General features: G+C 37.4%; 1 protein-coding gene across 1 annotated transcript in view; it reads right to left on the reverse strand.

Annotated features, from left to right (window-relative positions):
- The window catches only part of LOC137400617 (dynein axonemal heavy chain 6-like), a 73,469-nt gene that overhangs the window by 39,201 nt on the left and 16,941 nt on the right, over positions 1–17,327 (reverse strand). The window contains 19 exon segments of the mRNA XM_068086949.1: positions 201–355; positions 607–783; positions 1,314–1,436; positions 1,910–2,160; positions 2,791–2,932; positions 3,153–3,283; positions 4,637–4,869; positions 5,435–5,565; positions 5,767–5,913; positions 6,466–6,678; positions 7,603–7,812; positions 8,178–8,435; positions 9,430–9,576; positions 10,067–10,300; positions 11,663–11,815; positions 14,154–14,305; positions 14,395–14,527; positions 14,875–15,042; positions 15,836–15,982. Coding sequence (XP_067943050.1) covers positions 201–355; positions 607–783; positions 1,314–1,436; positions 1,910–2,160; positions 2,791–2,932; positions 3,153–3,283; positions 4,637–4,869; positions 5,435–5,565; positions 5,767–5,913; positions 6,466–6,678; positions 7,603–7,812; positions 8,178–8,435; positions 9,430–9,576; positions 10,067–10,300; positions 11,663–11,815; positions 14,154–14,305; positions 14,395–14,527; positions 14,875–15,042; positions 15,836–15,982 — 3,305 coding nt within the window.

A 17,327-nucleotide genomic window follows, 5' to 3' on the forward strand; every position in this document is an offset into this window, starting at 1 on the left:
ATTCCAGAATGATTATGGAGATGCTTATTTGTTGCCCATCAGTCGGCACACCTGCTGATCTTTCAAAGCACACAAGACTGCCGGGTACTAGTACGGGTAATCATCCAATTGTTTCAAATGCTGATAAAAATAAAACTTATAAAGCTAGTAGTGAACTGACAGGCGTAGGCATGAGGTATCGTGCACACCCACAAACTTACCTATAATTGGGCACCATCATAGCTATGGGTCTAAACAGAGCCTGCAAATTATCAGGCAATTCAGTTCTACCAGCATAGCCTGGGTTCATCGTAATGAATGCAGCGCAGGTTGAGACAAGCTTGATCTCCCTTCCCTCAAACATGAATCTTGAAAGCTAAAATGAAAAACCAGTAGGAGCATAATAACAAAATCAACAGGTGCAATGATTTAGAAAAAAGATGGCAAAAGGAGCTATCGATCATTGCTTAGCCAACTAATGTTTATTCAGTCCAATTCTAAATTTCACAGCCACAAACGAAATTCCTTCAGACTTGTACAAGCACCTGCTCTCCTTATCACGCTATCAACTTTTCTAACTATAATAAATTTATGCAGAGATGGCAGTAACTGCCAATGAAAACAAACCTTTGCTGCCTTGGCATTCCTGATGGTGATAAGCTGTTGGGCAATGACTGACAGCACCTCAATATCAATTCTGTTGAACTCGTCAAAACAGCACCAAGCACCAGACTGCGCGAGTCCAGAGAAGAACTTGCCCATCATCTTATAGTCAAGGCCATCAGAGCAGTTGAACACCACACACTAAAGCGATACAGACACTGGCATGAACAGACGAATCCCACACTTTTTATTAGATAGCATGTATGATGCATAATCAAAGTTTTTATACAATCGAGACCATCAGAAAAGTTGAAAACAAAATACTAAAGCAGAATGAAGACAAGTATAATCAGATAAATATTATGTTATCCAAATATATGACACTTCATCAAAGTATTTTAAATTTTTTGAATGTCTGAGTCAGAAAAAAACTGTCTAACCGCTCTAGTAACACCCAATTAAGAAGCCCAATAGAATTGAAAGAAATTAGGCTAAGGTTGTATATATCTCAATTGAACAGAAGGAATGCTGTCATAGACACACACATGAGCAGACAATTTCTATGACATCCTTTCATTTTCCATTTATCTCAATAGTTGCTATCTAAAATACAGGTTCTCCCAGATTTCTAGTAATGCTATGATTTGTGGCCTACTAGAACAGACCCAAGTATTATAACTAGTCAAGGAATTAGAAATTAGCTCTCAAGTCTCCCTGAGTAACCAACACACCTGCTTAGCCAGAGACTTGGCAAGATCTTTTGTAGTTTCAGTTTTTCCAGTTCCAGCAGGTCCTGCTGGTGCTCCTCCAAGGTCGAGTTGTAGAGCCCCCATGAGACACAGATAACAGCGATCCTAGGTAGTGAATGTACCAATAAACAAAACAAATATATCGACAGCAACAAGCAATGTCATCAAGTGACTGATTGAAACAGTAAATGTTTTAAGTTATGTCCAAACTTTTATGTATATTTTATCATGTTATGAAATAACTCATGCATCAAATGTCCTAAGATTTGGTATTTATGTGCAAAAGACTCTGCTACATAACATAGGTGGTAAGAGAATCAAAGACAAGAGCTTTGTTTCACAGCAAATTTATTTCTAAAAGGAAACAGGCAACTCATGAGCTATTAACCAGACAACAATGTTTTAATTAGACACAATGTAGAAACTTTGCTAATGACAATCACAGATGAACGAAATTCATAATCAAGCTACAGCTAACACCAAGTAAGTATAACGCTGACAAGAATCCAAAGCCTATTCACAATTTAAGCAGCGTATAAAACTGAATACTTTAAACGAACTGATAGCCTACCGCTCACCGTCAGAGGGGTGATGACGAGACGGGGCGATGCGCCGAGGTACTCATATCCATAGACATAGACTGAATTAGACATTTTAACAACACAGTTGTCCATAGTGATGTCCCAGTAATATCGCAGCTGCTTCTGCCACTCAAAGCTGCTTACATCGTCCACCTGAACTCGCACCATCTCTGTGATCATATCTCTCGCGTGCACATCCAGCGTGATCAGCGCACCTATGATAGATCTCTCCAGCTTGGTGAGCTCACCTACAACAAGATACACACATTTAGAACAACTTATTACGTCAGATCTAGAAGAGCCAGACTGTAACAATCTGATTGGTGAATTCCATTTCAGTGTCAACTTCACCACAATTGACACTTTTTAAAAATGTTTACAATTTTACTTTTTTTGCTAAAATTTGTTTAGCAAGGTAATTGCTTACTAGGATATTTGGAAATGCTATTTTAAAAATTGTTGTGACTAAAATTCTAACTTTCACATTTGTTCAAAGAAAAAATGCATAAAATTGCCATTGAAATAAGTAAGTGTGCGGATTTAACAGTAACAATGCGAATTATAAGAGTGGCGATAATGTATTTGCTAACATATTCTGTCATTACAGCATGTACTATTAGATAAAACTCGTTTAACGTATCACAGAACAGCATGTTATGATTTATAGAGATTTTATACCAACACTAGAAGTGATCAATTTAACACAAGTAGCCAATCATATGCAAGTAAGTAACATGCAAGCGAGGCACCCCTTAATCCATGATGTTCGCTGCAGAAACTCATACAAAAACCTTTCCACATACAACCTGGCAAGCTTTGAAAATTCCCACAATTCTCCCGCAGCAACCAAAACCATACGCAGACAGATGTTCACTGACCTCTAACCAATGCTGCAAGTTCATTGAGTTCTTTGAAAGACTTCTGCTCAAAGTCTCTCATACCCTGCAGTCTGTCATCATTAGACTCGAGTATCTCAGTGACATCTCTGCACCACATGATCTGTGCTACGGTCAGCGTCACCTAGCAACAGAATACATGTCTCAACATCGCTCTAGTGGTGCTTGATGAGAAGAACAGAACGGATGAGGTCAAAAATACTTCAATAAGCGAACTGGTAAATGTCCGAAACTGCTGTCCTAGAGACTAGTGTTTTTTAAAATTATTTGTGTTACTTTGATTATGTTTTTGGCCAGAAAACGTAACTCTCTACCAAGAAATACCATGGTGCTCATTTAGGTACCTGTGAAGCGTTGACAGTAACCCACTCTGTCCTTGGTCTTCTCTCAAAATCAGTTATGGCAGCTTTAGTCAACTTCCTGAGATTAGTGAACATGCCCTCCTCTACCTTGCCAAGCCACTCCTCCACGTTCCCTAAACAGAACACAATAAATGTCAATATTCGTGATTACTGTAAAAATCAGCAACCAATATGATTGGATTTTTATGACTAAGATATAACCATGTAATATACCCCAGCATCAGACCACTTGTAGATGTCTATGGTACAATGCATTCATAATGGAAGCTAATACTGAAACTACAAACATATAGTTTGACAGATAGTTGTGGTTACCCATGAAAACATAGTCATGCTAAAGGAAAGCTACCTGGTCTCTGTACCTTATTGGAAATGAAAACCCACCCCAAAACATTCATCCAGTTGCAGGATGCATTTAGAACACTCAAACGTATTTCGTGACTGCAGTTGCAATCTTAACCATAGTAAAAGATGTGTCTGTTCAGCTGTCTTAAGACACGGTTAGAGGTAAGAAAAACATACTTTAAACAGGATTCAAACTCATGACCTTTGGCTTGGTAGACTGGCATAGTACCACCTGCGCTAATCAACCGCCTTGTGAACATAAAAGATAAGCAGCGATGCATCCATTTTCAATAAACGCAGAGAATTACTTTCTATCATTTGGTATTGTTTATTAACCTTGAGCATAAAACTAATAGGGTTGTCATGTTAATTATTAGCATTTACTACTGCAATAAATAAAGTTATGAAGTTCCTTTAATACACAACAGCGCTATTCTAAGGTTCTAAAGCTAGATTAAATGTTTCCTCATTTTGCGTAGAAGATGTTTCACTGCATCCACCGGACACAAGTCGCAACTGCTGAATAATTATAAAGAAATAACATGTATTAGTACTGTACTAACTATGTCTAGCCCATAAAGAGAAACTTGCATGCATAGAATTCTATGCATGCAATTTTTCGTGCATAGAATTCCCGGGTAACTATTCTAGCAGTGACTGACAACCCTAAGGATTTTTTGTATTGTGTAGCAAAATTTTTTTCTAATCTAGAACAGAGGTAGGAGGGTAGCAGTGATGGCCCATAGTAGAACTATATAAAGGTTTAAAGATTCACCGTGATTCAAACTACAAAATTTCTATTTTTAAATTTTGTTACAATCTGAGTTTTTTCATAAAAAGTACCAATTTTCACATTCCACCATTTCTACAATTTTATCTTGATAAACAAAAGCTATAGTTTTAATTTGAACAATAGAATGACTATATTTACAAAATAAAATCTGAAAATCAGACTTGATAAAACCACCAAAAGATTTGGACAAATCTGAGATTGTACCCGCCATTGTTGATTTAGATTGTCAAGGGGTGAGTCATAAAATATGAGTCATAGAAGATCAATCTAAAAGGACAAGCTAACGAGAATAAGGTAAATCAGTCAACAGAAAAGCTATTTGACCCACCTCTGGCCTTGAGGCCTTTACCAAGTGAGACCTTCTCGTTCTCTGGAGAGAGCATAGAGAGGATGTCAGTTGTGTACTCTATCGGCCTTCCATCCTCACCGCTACCCTCGGCTATTCCAAACTCAAGCTTGGCTATGGCGTCAAAGCATTTCCTGAGATGGGGCTGGACAGCCAATGGGTTTCTAGTTTGCGCCAGGATCTCAAGCAACTCATCGTTAGAGAGGAAGTAAAACCTGGAAGGAAAAAACTTAGACTTAAAATTTGACACCAAATGAGTGATATAATTTTCCACAAATAAAACAAAGCATTCTGGCATGACTTTTTGCAGTAGGGCCTTTGAAATTTTTTTATTCCAAAACTCAAAAGTGATAATGAAAACAAAGTGTATGCGTTTGTCTTCAATATCACGTGTGTCAAAAAGTGAACGTTAAGACACAAAAGTTATGCCTATTATTATTATTTGAGCATAAACCTGTGTAGTCACTTTAAATTGGCGTGTTAAAAGTTTAGTGTGTCAAATTTTAAATTGAATAAATGAATTTTTATTCATATTCTAATTGCTGTGTTTAAAATAAGTGAGGCTTGTTTTAGATATTTGTCACATGAATTTGAATCAAAAAATCAAAAAAGATGATGCATTCAAACTTTAGTTTTTATAGAAGAACGAATTTTGGTTAAAACAATATTTTTACTTGACTAAAACTTTAATGGTTTCCTGACTTGCTACTGTCAGCATTTAGCTATCACTGCTTTAACTAGTGAAACAAGTATTTGAACAATACCAGAGTTGTCCCTCACCTAGGGAAGATAACTCTCTTGGACTCCAAGTAGGCTTCAAGGCACTTTTGAATTTGGTCCAGGAGAGCATTGTTATTCTGGAATGTCTCCAGTAGGCCTGGTTGGGTGGCTGCCCTCAAAGCAAGAGGCACCTAAGTACAGAGAAATCTAAATGAAATAACAGTGTAAGTATGCAGATATGTTTTAGCTCCCTGACAACCACAGAATTCCATAGAATTAAATGCAGAGAGAGTAGGCTTCAGACATGCGAGCTTGCTTCAGTTTGAAAATAACTCTATCACATGCACATTCCACTTTAATCACAAGACGGCGAGTTGTAACAAACTGCTGACCTTGTTAACCTTCCTCATGATGTCCTTATAGGACCTGTCTACTGTCATAAACATCTTTGACTCTGCAGGCAGCTGCCTCTGTATATCTGGAGCTGAGAAGATAGACTCGAGGTAAAGCCAGTTTCTCTGACACGTCAACCACTCATCCTAAAATGACAGAAATAATCTTCTTTAGTTAATTACCCAGTCCATCTCTGTTCAAATTAGTCCACACCGATGTGACACCCACTAACAAGTGGTCATAATGCATCTGAAGTTAGGTGATATTATTAACTGGTGCACTGAATTAACTTCAATGAAGCTGGGCTTTGATTAATTTAACAAAGGACTGGGATTAAGTTAAACAATTAAAATTAAATAAATAGCTAAAAATTAAGCATGTGAAATGAGAATATAAAATAAATTGTATTAGTTTAATGAGTTAGTAAAGTGTGTTAAATAACTAAACTTTATATTTAAATATAATTAAAATATGAATGAGGTCAAGTCTAAGTATTTAGGTCAAATGGAATTTAATTAAACATAATTATTTTAAATGGAAAATCATTAGTTTAATATAATACTCGATTACATTAAATAGCTTTACATTTGTTATATTACAGTGCAAATTAATTATATAAATGTAAATATTTAAATTTAAAAATTGATCTAATTCGATGTACTACCAAGGTGAATTAAGTATCTTGCTCAATTACTTACCAGAGTTTTGCCAAAGAGCTCAAGAGATCGCTGCCATTCCTCTACCTTTGGTTTAATTGGGCCAACGTGTCTTGAGCTAGCGATGGTGGCAATATTTATATTGCTGTCATCAAGGAGCTGCTGAATGTCATCTGTACCACCGAGAATATATATGTCTTTGCTGTCTTTGTGAGGTAGTACAGGAAACTCTGTTGACTTCCAGGAATCTTCAACCTATAAGCAAATGCAATACTCTAATAGTACACACAGTTGCAATAGGGTGTCACATGTCAAAATTAAAAGTAATAGAAAAGCCACTGATAGAAGTGACATTTTACATTTCAATACTGACATGTATTTGTTTATAGCACGAGCACATGCAGATAGATGTCAAATGCCAGAACTGGGAATGATAGAGATGTAACTCTAATGACAGGCTTAATAACTGTGCTTCCATGCTTTGAATAAGTTTGGAGTTGCTTCCACTCCGAATCATAGAATTGCTAAAATCCAAACGCATTCCACACCATTTCACTTCACTAGATTAGTGAGAGTAATTCGATGTGAGAGTAATATTCGACATCGATCATTTTTGCATATGCTCTCCTCAGTGGAGGTAAAAAATCTCAGCATTACGATCAGGCATTCTGGCTTAGTTAGTGCAACTAGTCGATTACACAGGATTTGAATAGTGACAGTGACCCAAGAGCGAGTCCACTTTAATCAATTTTGTTTTGAAGGTCACATCGCAAATTTTTGAGAGATCTATATAGTGCAACTTTGAATCATTGAAACAGTAGGGTGTGAATTCGTCAGAAGCTGGCAACCCCAAATCCGTTCAAAGCATGGAAACAGTGATTATTACCTAACTTATTGGCCATTTGTGACATGTGTCAATCACAGTTAAGCTAAACAGGTTCTTTTAAAAACAAGACTGGTAATAGAATGGTAATGTTTTTACAAAACTCCTTATAAACTCTGAGGGAGGAAAAAGTGATAGGTGGATGTGTACAAAAATGACAGCAATATAATTAGGATCCCTCGTCTCTAGACATCTTCTACAACGCACCTGCTAGATATGTCAAAACAGTGCTACAACGAAACACAGCATAGATAGTTGACAAGTGGAGAATGGATAGAAACAATTATGTTTCTCACCTTTTTAAGGATTGCCTCAAGACTAGCCTCACTGCTCGCCCTGCCGGAGACTTCCTGGATGGCCTCGATGTGCTGAAATGCATCGAGCTCCACAAGCTTTCCAAGCGTCATTGGCTCTTCTGGTGTGAAATGGAAACCGATGATCTCTTCTATGACCTCCCAGTGGCGGGGCTTCAGAGTTGGGTTTCGGAGGTCAAATATCATAGGCAGCTATATAAAAACAAGATCAGTATATCAACTGCCAAATATCCATGTAAATACATTTACAGCATATTTGGTTTTTAAATGACTGGGTTAGGTACAAGAAAATATATGAACAATTCATCTCAAAACTACAGTACGGGTGGCAACAACTTCTGGTCACTAAATCAAACTCTGACTTATCAGCCTCACGCAGACCAGTTGTGAAATTTTGCAAGCCATTGAAAAAATAGTCATCTACCAAGAGCTTGAGTCTTTCTTTAAACAAATCTGGCATGTCAGATGTTCTACAATGTCATCCCAAAATGGTTCAAACTTTAAAAGTTCTTTGCGAAAAGAATATTTCTTCATCAATCTTCATACTTTTACTATACCTGTTCTCTGAGGCTCTCAACTCTCTCCTTAAGCTGAGGTACGAGACCGTTGGGTGGGAGCCCCTTTTCGAGTTGAGACACGGCCTTAGCGTACTTGACAGTCTGTGCATTGAGGTGCTCGACGTCAAGTGATTCGAAAGGAGCCACAGTCCATTCACTGATCATGCTGTCCCACTCGTCTATGCTCGACCATAGCAGCTGCTTCAGTTTCATCTCCGCTGCTGTCTCCTCCAGGGCATCAAACTTGGTTACCTCAACCTGCAAAGAGCCAAGTAGCGATCTAATGATTGGCCGATTTACCATTATTATGGACCACTGAGGTCTGAGATTAAAAATAACTTTTCCAGTAAAAATGAGAGAGCATCACACCTCCAGTTATCAACCGCAGGGTCCAATTATGTTGTTGGATAAAAAACAGATTACAGGATAGCTGTTTCAGCACATTTTAGCTCCAGTTTAAAAGGTTGACTGCAAAACTCAAAATGTAACAACTAACTAAAATTAAAAAAAGTCCCGGAGCAATCGCACAGTAATATAAAACAGAAAGACAAAAGTAAAAAATGGAGTTGTCATGACCTGATATGAAAGGTCAACTAAATTGCCTCTTTATGTTTTCAGCCTGAAGATTTGAAGTGAATGCATGACACCTTGAAGTAGATGACAGAAATAAAAAAATTCTTCAAAAACATTTCACCTACTTTATCTAGTCTGCTCATATTTTAATATTTCTTTAACAACACTTTCCCTCTACGATAGCAATAGTCTACTAAAGATTTATATGGAACACAATAAGATTCTTAATTGATACAACCAATATTAATAACTTCTGCTTTGTTATTGTGTCTGTGTGTTTTTCCGTTTAACCTCTAGGCGTTTCTACATTTTTATGGCGAATTTCATCCAAACTTTACATGCATATGCTTCATGCCTTCCGCTAATGGCTAAAATATTTGGTTTCAAAACTCCATGCGGCTCCTGAGAAACAGCCTCTTACACCCCTATCTGTGAGCTATCTGAATAAAAATGAGCGAAACCTCATGCTTACTGCTAGTATGTAACATGTGCATAAATTTATTATATATAATCTAAATTGGAACCACTAATTCAACTGGTATAGCCAACACAGATCTCTAAACTCTGTCAGACGTAATGCCTATAATGATGTTAGATTATCATCACCGATGTCAGGTAAGTACACAAACCTGTTGCCTCAGTTGCCATGGCTACATGAAAACGCAAACATATAACTGACCTTGAAATTCTTCTGGTATGACTTGTAAGTGAATGCTCTCTTCTCCAATTCGTCTATTCTCTCGGCTAGTCTAGCCAGAAGGGCCTTGACCTTCAATGGCTCAGCGTGGGCATCAAGTACCATTGGGTTTTGTGCCTCCTGCTTAACCTGCAAATTATACCATTTCTCAGCATAATAACATCTGGTAGCATAAGAGGTGGTCTGATTGTGACCAGAATAGCAAATCAAGCACTTTTTTACCAAATTGAGTGGGATGTCTGCTTTGCTTAAAGCAAACAGAGGCTGTGTGCATTTTTATGAGTATTGTCGCACAGACATTGGTGCGGTTATCGTGGCTGGACATGTCTGAATCCAGTAGCAAGGAAACCTTGACCACTGGAGACCCGCCCAGTTGTAGAGAGTGATTTAAGGTTGGATGTTATTATTGTCACCATCAGTGGCCTTTTTGGGATTTGAACCCCAACCTGTTGTTCACAAATTGGACATTTTAAATCACGACTGCTCTTTTGCACTATTATAAATACCATAGATATAGTAAACCCTGCAAATGTAGGGTTTACTATATCTATTATAAATACCATCATTTTTGTAGAATACTTAAAACTGCTATATTATTTTATTGAATATTCAGACTCACCTCCTTTACTTCTCGAGACAGCTCAGCGATGTCTTTGTCGAGTCTCACACAGAACTTGTCCACATTGCCGTCTCTCTCCGCCAGTGACTTATCAATCGCATTCTTCACCCTCGTAATAGATGGCCCGAGACTCTGGTAGACAGCAATATCTTCGGGTGGGGTCGGTACCTCATACAACTCAATGAGTTCATAAAGGGCCTTGACTACGTCAGCCTCTTTCTCAAGAGGATCGATCTAAAGATGAAGAACATATTCATAACAATAATGTGAGAAAATAGGTAGACAAATAACTTTGGGCTGTAATGCGATCATGGTGGTGTCAGTGTAATGCGATCATGGTGGTGTCAGTGTAATGCGATCATGGTGGTGTCAGTGTAATGCGATCATGGTGGTGTCAGTCAATTTCACGTAATGTAAAAAAACTTCAGCATAAAATGGGAGAGGAAAAAATCAAGCAGTATAACTACTATACACTGGTAGAACTAGTATGTCTGGCATGTTTCACACCCTTTAATCAAATCACTAGGAATAATTAAGCTTCCTTTAATAGACCTAACACTGACCAAGGGCTTCTTTCAGCGGGAGGTCTTGGTAGTCCCTAAACAACCCATAGCGGGATTTGAACCAGTGACCTACCACTTAGCAGACCATAGCGCTAACCACTACACCACAGGTGAAATGGCTTCTGCCATAAATTTATCAGGCAATGATATCTCTGCTTTACCACAGCTTGACGCGATGTCATCAAACAATCGACTGAAACTAGAATCCTTGAGATTGCCGTGATCAACCCCGTTTTCAAGGCTGCTCTTGATATCCAGGAGAGCTACACATTAACTATTTAGTAGAAAATATGACAACACTTTTACATTCTTTTGGCATCATTGTAATGTTTTAGATGAAAAATTTAGGGTTTGAATCGAGGTTTCATCACCTAGAAAGTGTCCTTTATGTAATGCTTAACTAGCATTCAAATTATTGCAGCAAAAATTCATAGCCTTTTAGTCAAAGTTTGGAAGGATTTCATTAACATTTTACAGAAATCACGAGATGAAAAGACCTTAGCTATCAGACATCAACACAATTCAGCTAAACATTCCTATAATCAAGGCATCACACTAAGAGCTTTTGAAGGAATAAACAGAATGTAGAAATATGCGTGTATAACAGAGCTTCCCAATTAGGGGCAAGATTTTTTTACAACTAGTCACAATGTACCAGCAAGTCCAAATAGGAAAAAGTCACAATGCTGCGTATATATTAAACTCACCAACAAATAATGAAGTTTCGATCTCGGTTTGCAGGGAAGAGACAGGCGAAAAGTCAAAGATCATAAAGCGAGCCATTTTTAATATGTTGCTGCTGGGTGAAAACATTAGACTCTTCTTAGAATGACCTTATAACATATTGTTTTCATATATTACGAATGTGTCTCTATTTCATTATATTTTGATCCTTTTTTGTTTTATTCTAAACAAGGGAGTGTGAAATTGGCCTCATCAGTAGGAGGGGGTTCAGTGATGAAAATGAATAGGGAATCACTGGGGTGAAACATGCCCTTAACCCATCTTATTGAGAATTCCCTTCACTACTTACCCTCTCCTGTATCTCCTCGAGGAAGTTGAGGCTCTCCACGTACTCCAGTGTGTTTGTCGGTTCAAACTCAAGTTTAAACTCTGCATTCTGAAGCTCGTTGATTAGTCGGTCGACGTGAGACCTTGAGAGCATCGGCAGCATGTCATTATAACACTGCAAGACAAGAGCTCAGGATAAAAGAGTGGGCCGACAACTGTGATAACGCAAGACAACATCAAAGTTCATTAGCCGCTGTAACACAATTAGATGGGAATTTAGACTGCAAAAAATTATTCACCATAGCGCTGTAAGATCAGAGTAAACCATAAAAGGGACAAGGACTTAGATTCTAGGATTACCATAACCTGAAAACTTAGACTAGCAGAGAAACATGTTATTATAGCGCAGTAAGACCACGATTACAATGTGTTACAACAGTACAGGACGGAGACTTGGGCTATTGTGACAACACGCCGCTACAGCGATACCAGACATGTACAGGCTGTTAGATGCAGCGTGTGATAGGATAAATCAAGTATATATAACATGCGTTAGGAATAAAATAATAATCTAGAATTCCCTACAAAATTGTTTCGAGCTCGTCAAGTGACAATTGGTGAGTCATTTAATAAATGACTAAGCACATATAAGGACAAACAAGCATGTGCATTTAAATCTATATATTAATCTCAGTGTTTGTTTTTTTGTCTTTTTATTAAACCCTGTGTCCAGTTATAGCGATTAAACCCGGTGTCCAGTTATAGCGATTAAACCCTGTGTCCAGTTATAGCGATTAAACCCTGTGTCCAGTTATAGCTATTGAACACTGTGTCCAGTTATAGCGATTAAACCCTGTGTCCAGTTATAGCGATTAAACCCTGTGTCCAGTTATAGCGATTAAACCCTGTGTCCAGTTATAGCGATTAATTAAACCCTGTGTCCAGTTATAGCGATTAAACCCTGTGTCCAGTTCTAGCGATTAAAATCTAGCAATGAATAATCCACACATCACTGGGTTTGATTTCGGAACCTCCAGATCTGGAGGCGGTAAACTTAACCATTCAGCTACATAGATTACAGTCGATTCATTGGGCAAATAGTCATTACATTGGTTAAGATAGTCACACTTAGAGTGCTTGCGGTTAATAACTAGCACTGTTGACCGTTATGTGTAATGATTGGTAAGCTGGCCCAAAACATAGGTATTGTTTTAGTAAAGATTATAGTAAAGATCTAGTTTTCCAAGTAAATTACATAAATTCATCAGGTTATTTTTCTAATACCCGTGCAACACAGGGCATCCGGCTAAGTATATATATAAATTTCAGTGTCTGTTTGTCTAGTTATAGCGATAAAGTTTAAGGAATGAAAAATCTACTTTGTACCGGATTTGAACTCGGCACCTCCAGTTTTGGTGAGCTTACCCATTAGATGACGCGCCCAACTGAGCCACTTTGAAAATCACAATCAGAGTATACAAACAAACTATAAATTTCCTGGATGTGTAACCCTAAATTTGAAAGGCAATAGCCACAAACCATACATAAAACCAGACAGTACCATCTTTTATGTCCACATAATCCATGTACGAGAATATATAACTGGAGAACTGCTTAAAGTTTTAATATGATGATTATCAATTCACAATATTGAGTAAGCTATCTGTAGCACTGTCTAACAAAAATCTAAACAAAGTTCATTAGCTTTTACTGAATCTGAGAAAATAACCTCAAAGATACGGCCACACGTAACGATTTTATTGTTGGTTCTGACCCATATCACGAAATGAATGATAAACACAGAATTATTCGGCTGAAATTCACAGAATTGCCAGAGCTGCGCATGCACACCGAAATCGTCGAGGAAACGCTTTTAATTGGCTAAACAAATTATTAGAGAGAACTATTCTAGCAACTTTTGATATTTTAGATATTTGATACTTTAGATAAAAATACTAACGCGATTTGTTTTAGTAAATAGGATGCTACTGACTTGATTGCGCTGAAGATGGCAACTTTTTTACAATGCAACTTTTGCTGCTAAAAAAATATTATTATTTTTTTAAAATGATTTGTAGCCATGCTGTCTAAACGATGCAGAACCAACAATAGCGCAACCAAGTCTGTTGCATCGTATTTACTATGGCAAATTGTGTTAGTATTTTTCTTGTGTGTCGTGCTATGTGTTTTGGACTATATAAATTATGAAAGCTACTAGAATCGCGCTTGCTAATAATTTGTATAGCCAATTAAAAGCGTTTCACTGACGGTTTTGATGTGCATGCACACCTCTGACAATTCTATAACTTTCGGCCGAATACTTCTGTGTTTTTCAAGAATTTTGCAATTTATGTCAGAACCAATGATAAATTTAATACATGTGGCCGTACCTTAGGTAAGCATTAGCTGCACTGGTACATGTTGAGACATACACAACCAGCGTTGGCTAACTTCTATGAATTGGATTGGACAATATTCTAACTTGAAAAAATCTGATTGGATCAGGTACTTACGTCGAGACATCTGATTGGATTAGGCATAAGGAGATTCTTCATGTCAGTGGCATCCACCATGAGCATCCCAATGTGTCTAATTTCATGGATAGCGACAGCCATGGCATGCTGGCGGTGGAGGCGATCAAGAGCTTCTTGGAAGAAGCTTGGATCTGCAACAAACATATTGAAGTGATACGTGATGTAAACCAGTACACTATTTCTCTTTATCACAAAGGAAATGCCAACACTTATAACATACACTCAGCGAGCTCTCTTTCTTCTGAACGGATAAGTTCGAGGTCAGTTGTTTCATTCTCCTTGTAGAAGTCTCTGTGAGGCTCGAATGTGTCTGCATACTGATTGGATGCATTGAAGGCAGCAGTCAGCGCCTCCTGCAAAAAGAACGCCATAAAATTTATTTCTCAATGATAACATAACTCCAAAACATTCTTCACATGGGTCAGTATTCTTAGCAGCTCCAGCTAAACATGACAGAAAAAAATAGTGGAATCTTTAATAAATGAACCATGGAAATGGAGAAAACTTTAACAAAAAAAGAACTATGGTAACACTCTGTCAATGCCATGCTCTATATATTTTAACATTTTTGTCACGCCTTTTTGCTGAACATACAAGAACGGCTGAAGGAGTCAGATTTATGTTACATAAAAAATCCAATTCGCTGAAAGTTTTGATTCAATGGAAATTTGCAGAAATCCTGAGTCAACGCAACACCCACTCTGATATTGTGAATGATCTTCTGTAAATGCCTGTCATCATCAAACATGGCTGATAGCTGAGGACCGTCGCCGCATGTCTTCTCTTCAAATTTATTGTTTATGATTGGTCGAGTGAAGGCATCAAAGTACTCATCAGGTACCAGGTTTTGCACACTCAGCACAGCATCCTGTAACAAGTACCACGTAAATACTGGTATGCTAAAACATGGCAGGGTCAGAGTTGCGAGCAATTTTCAATGTATTCCATTATTTCTAATATGTAGGTGGATAAAAAATGGTAAAATTTATTGCACGCTTTAGATTCAGACTCTGCTAAAATCTTGATTGTGATATCAACCCAGCCCTACAAAAATCTCATATAATCAGCTGAAGACACTTGTGATATCAACCCAGCCCTACAAAAATCTCATATAATCAGCTGAAGACACTTGTGATATCAACCTAGCCCTACAAAAGTCTCATATAATCAGCTGAAGACACTTGGATATCAACCCAGTCCTACAAAAATCTCATATAATCAGCTGAAGACACTTGTGATATCAACCAGCCCTACAAAAATCTCATATAATCTGCTGAAGACACTTGTGATATCAACCCAGCTCCTCCAAAAGTCTCATATAATCAGCTGAAGACACTGTGGTATCAACCCAGCCCTACAAAGTCTCATATAATCAGCTGAAGACACTGTGATATTAACCCAGCCCTACAAAGTCTCATATAATCAACTGAAGACACTGTGATATCAACCCAGCCCTACAAAGTCTCATATAATAAGCTGAAAACACTTGTGATATCAATCCAGCCCTACAAAGTCTCACATAATCAGCTGAAGACTCTGTGATATAAACCCAGCCCTGCAAAGTCTCATATAATCAGCTGAAGACACTGTGATATCAATCCAGCCCTAAAAGAGTATAATACAATCACCCAGTAACTTTTGAACATTGTCTGGGATCTAACCTGAAACTGCTTGATCACTTCAGCCGTTTTATCTTGAAACTCTTCCTCATCTGGTAGGAAGGTGAGCTGAGCCGTGTCAAGGACAAACTCTGTAATGAACATAGGTGGCAACTTTGGTACTTCCTCTTCCTCCTCTCCAAGAGCAGCCTACAGCAAACAATTAATGTCTTCATATGGCGTCTATGATACGTATAATGCATAATAGAACACAACAATATAATGTCTATTATATGCCTAATACGGTATACTCTAGAAGACCACATTATGATGTCTATTACATATGCCTAATATATTATATTGATGGGGTCTATGATATGTCTGATACATAATGAAAGACCACATCATGCAGTCTATGATACGACTAACACAAGTTCGCAATATACGACACATTATAATTCTTTGCATTCTTTGAATATAAGGTAGAGATGGGAATATAAAGTAGGAGTCTACTTGCAGCAGCAATAACGAGACCAGAAATAATATTATAAAATAGACACAGAAATTACAGAGACAATGAGCAAGTCTCAGTCTAAACCTTGTGCACCCAAAAACCGGGTTGCTCCTTGTTGGGTTCACAAGATTTGACTATGAAGCCTTTGAAATGAAAGAGCCTGAATATGCAAATAGGACATAGATGTGATCAGATGAAATCATAGAACAACAATAGGGCATGCTAGCACAGCTCAGCCAGAGAGGATAACTCTGAAAGAAAGCGCAGGCACATGATACAGCACAACAAGAATTATAGGTAACAGACATACATCCTTGAACTTTCCAACCAGACGGAGTCGCTGTAAAAGTATGTGCAATCACAAATATAATTTTGTTTATAAAATAAATAATTTAAACAAAATAAGATGAAAAAAAAGGGGATGAACTCATTTAGTAATAACCAGATACAGTCATACCTCTACATAGGAGTGCCAAACATGCAAGAAACTATAGATACGAGCTGACTTTCAAGCAAGTTTTGTTCCTGAAATAATGAGTAATCTTTGAGATACGAGCATACGAACCGATTGTCGATGGCCACTATATTGCCAAGTATATCAAAAAGCCGCTTTCAAGAACAGCATCGCTTGGATTAATTTGAAAAAAGTTTTTAAAAGGTTGGCTAAAAGTTATAGTGAACACGAGGCAAAACACGGCTAACCGGAAACAGATGCTAACGAAAAAATTAAAGTAAGTTTAGTGAAAGATCAAAACTTAACTTAAAGTGTGTGTTTAGTAAGATAAATTCATTGAAATTAACTTAAAGTGTGTGTTTAGTAAGATAAATTCATTGAAATTAACTTAAAGTGTGTGTTTAGTAAGATAAATTCATTGAAATTAACTTAAAGTGTGTGTTTAGTAAGATAAATTCATTGAAATTAACTTAAAGTGTGTGTTTAGTAAGATAAATTCATTGAAATTAACTTAAAGTGTGTGTTTAGTAAGATAAATTCATTGAAGTTAACTTAAAGTGTGTGTTTAGTAAGATAAATTCATTGAA

Source organism: Watersipora subatra, chromosome 7 (assembly GCF_963576615.1).
Source record: "Watersipora subatra chromosome 7, tzWatSuba1.1, whole genome shotgun sequence".
Lineage (NCBI taxonomy): Eukaryota > Metazoa > Bryozoa > Gymnolaemata > Cheilostomatida > Watersiporidae > Watersipora > Watersipora subatra.